General features: G+C 39.9%; 1 protein-coding gene across 1 annotated transcript in view; it reads right to left on the reverse strand.

Moving 5' to 3' along the window:
* The window catches only part of LOC106472575 (transmembrane channel-like protein 3), a gene marked incomplete at its 3' end in the record, with an annotated part of 61,599 nt that overhangs the window by 29,584 nt on the left and 29,479 nt on the right, over positions 1-2,536 (reverse strand). Inside the window, exon 7 of the mRNA XM_013933229.1 lies at positions 1,334-1,473. Coding sequence (XP_013788683.1) covers positions 1,334-1,473 — 140 coding nt within the window. The remainder of the gene's footprint in view (positions 1-1,333; positions 1,474-2,536) is intronic.

Raw genomic sequence — 2,536 nt, forward strand, 5'->3', positions numbered from 1 at the left:
GAAGTCAAAGTGACTGAAGGAATTAATGATGGTGAAATGGAACCAGGTATAGATATTAAATCAAACCATGAAACCACTGGATACACTCCAGCAAAGTTAATGTTGGTTGGGAACTTCGGTTGCCAGTGGATCTGTTAACAGGACGCTCACCTTATGAAGAGTTGCCTGAAAATGTGTCAGTTTGTGAAAGTGTTATCGGAAAGGATGGATGATATTCACCATCAAGTGCGTTGAAACTTGAAAACGTCTGCTGATTCGAGGAAGTTATCTTATGATAACAGATCTACTGAAGTCAGCTTTGTACCAGGACACAAGGTGTTTGTATAATCCCAGGAAGACCAAATGGAAGTCTCTTAAGTTGTCTTCTCCATGGGAAGGCCCATATGACATAGTGGATCGTCTCTCAGCCGTGACTTTCCGGATAAAATGTGGGCGGCGAGGTAAGCCAAAGGTGGCGCATGCCAACAGGCTTTGGCATTATCACGGTCCAGGACATTTCAGTTGGGATGAACAACGGAACAAATGACACTGCTGAAGACTTGTCACCTGAAAAAGCCACTGTCGAAGCAGAAACTCTACTCGGTTTTGAGAAGGGAAACAGTGAAGTCCTTGATGAAGTTACTACCACTGATGTGACTGTTACCAATGATAGGACGTTTCCTAATGAAGCAGATGAACCACACATGAAGCAGAAGCCAACGAGACGGAGACCAGTACGGAAAATGGTACGTCCCGTAAAATTAAGAGACTTTGTTGAATTTTAATTTTGTGTTTGTAAATTCTGTACATTTAATTAAGTTATTGTTAATTGTTTATTGTTTAATGTAAGTGGCTATTGTTCGGGACGAACAATACTAAGGAAGGGGCAGTGTTACGACAGCGGGGGTCACGTGACGCTAGTAACGCGTCATATTCTCTAACGTTCACGTCCCTCTGAAGTCTCGAGAGGTTACTAGATATGCGGTAGTCTTGTATATATAAGCCGCTAAGAAGTGACGGCAACAATGTGTAATTGACAGTTGAGTCGAGCACGTGAGACGTTCTTTGTGAATTATAGCGTTTGTTATAGCGCGACTGTGGAAATTAAGTGTATTGCAAAATTGTATTCAGATAGAATAAACCAGTTTTATTTAAGAAAGGACTTGTATCGCTAAAGTTTCTTCGGAAATATTTTTTACGGAAAATTAACTAACGACCAGAGACGTAACAGTATATTACAGACAGAATTTGGATATTATTTTCGTAAAAATAAAATGCTTTGCAAGTGCAATGAATAAAACTATTTTTGTACTGGAATAAAAAACCAACTAAAAACTTGATTTCGGGTGCTTACCTTCTAAGAATAGCAAAAAAGCTGAAGATATACACAGCTAAGGAAGTGAGAAAATAAGCCAAAGGTAGACGATAACCTTCTTCGGTCATTTCTCTGTTACTGTAATAGCCATAAAAGATTGGCGAATACTTCAGGTAACCCTGTAAACGGGCAAAAGAAAAAAAGGGTAAAATCAGATTAATAGCTCTATATTAAGTATTTTGTAGTTACATTAGCAATACACATTGCCATCAACAGTGGCTTAGCTTTACTTTCAAAAGTGGTAAAGAAAGTTGTGTAGCTGAGAAATGCATAAGGATATTGTATCAAACAATTTAGTCTGTGCTTAAATAAATGAAAGGGGCATGTACCCCGTGCCTCCGTAAAAAAAATACACCTATGGCATTAGGTTATAAACTCTACATTAAAATATTTCTTTTATCAAACTACATAGCTTGCTTCAGAGGGAATGAGACTGTTCGAATCAAAGTAATGTATGTTGTAGCTAGTAAAAGCAAAGTATAGGAATTAACAGGGCAGTATGCAGCAAGCAAAGAATGGGCAGTTAACAAGACAGTATGCAGCAAACAAAGTACGTGGAATTATCAGGACAGTTCATACCACTTTCAGCATGAATACGTACATTACCAACAAGTTTGTGATACAGTTTTTGTATTAAATATTCAGTAAAATTCGATTTAATAGTATCATGCACAGTCAATTACATGTGGCCAAGAACACACTAATCTTTTCTCTCTAAAACTCACGGTATTCATGACGTTTTAGCATCTCGGATATATCTCAATCTTTAATTTATCTCTGTCTGAAAGGTTTATATATTTATAACCAAAGAGTCCCATTGCCAGACATGCTAAGTAAGCAGTGTAGTAGTCCTCTGGAAAGACATGCTAAGTAAGCAGTGTCAGTCTTCACAAGACAGGCTAAGTGAGCAGCGTTACAGTCCCCTTACAAGGCAGGCTAAGTGAGCAGCGTTACAGTCCCCTTACAAGGCAGGCTAAGTGAGCAGCGTCACAGTCCCCTTACAAGGCAGGCTAAGTGAGCAGCGTCACAGTCCCCTTACAAGGCAGGCTAAGTGAGCAGCGTCACAGTCCCCTTACAAGGCAGGCAAAGTGAGCAGCGTTACAGTCCCCTTACAAGGCAGGCTAAGTGAGCAGCGTTACAGTCCCCTTACAAGGCAGGCTAAGTGAGCAGCGTCACAGACCC

Source organism: Limulus polyphemus, unplaced genomic scaffold, assembly GCF_000517525.1.
Source record: "Limulus polyphemus unplaced genomic scaffold, Limulus_polyphemus-2.1.2 Scaffold5434, whole genome shotgun sequence".
Classification (NCBI taxonomy): domain Eukaryota; kingdom Metazoa; phylum Arthropoda; class Merostomata; order Xiphosura; family Limulidae; genus Limulus; species Limulus polyphemus.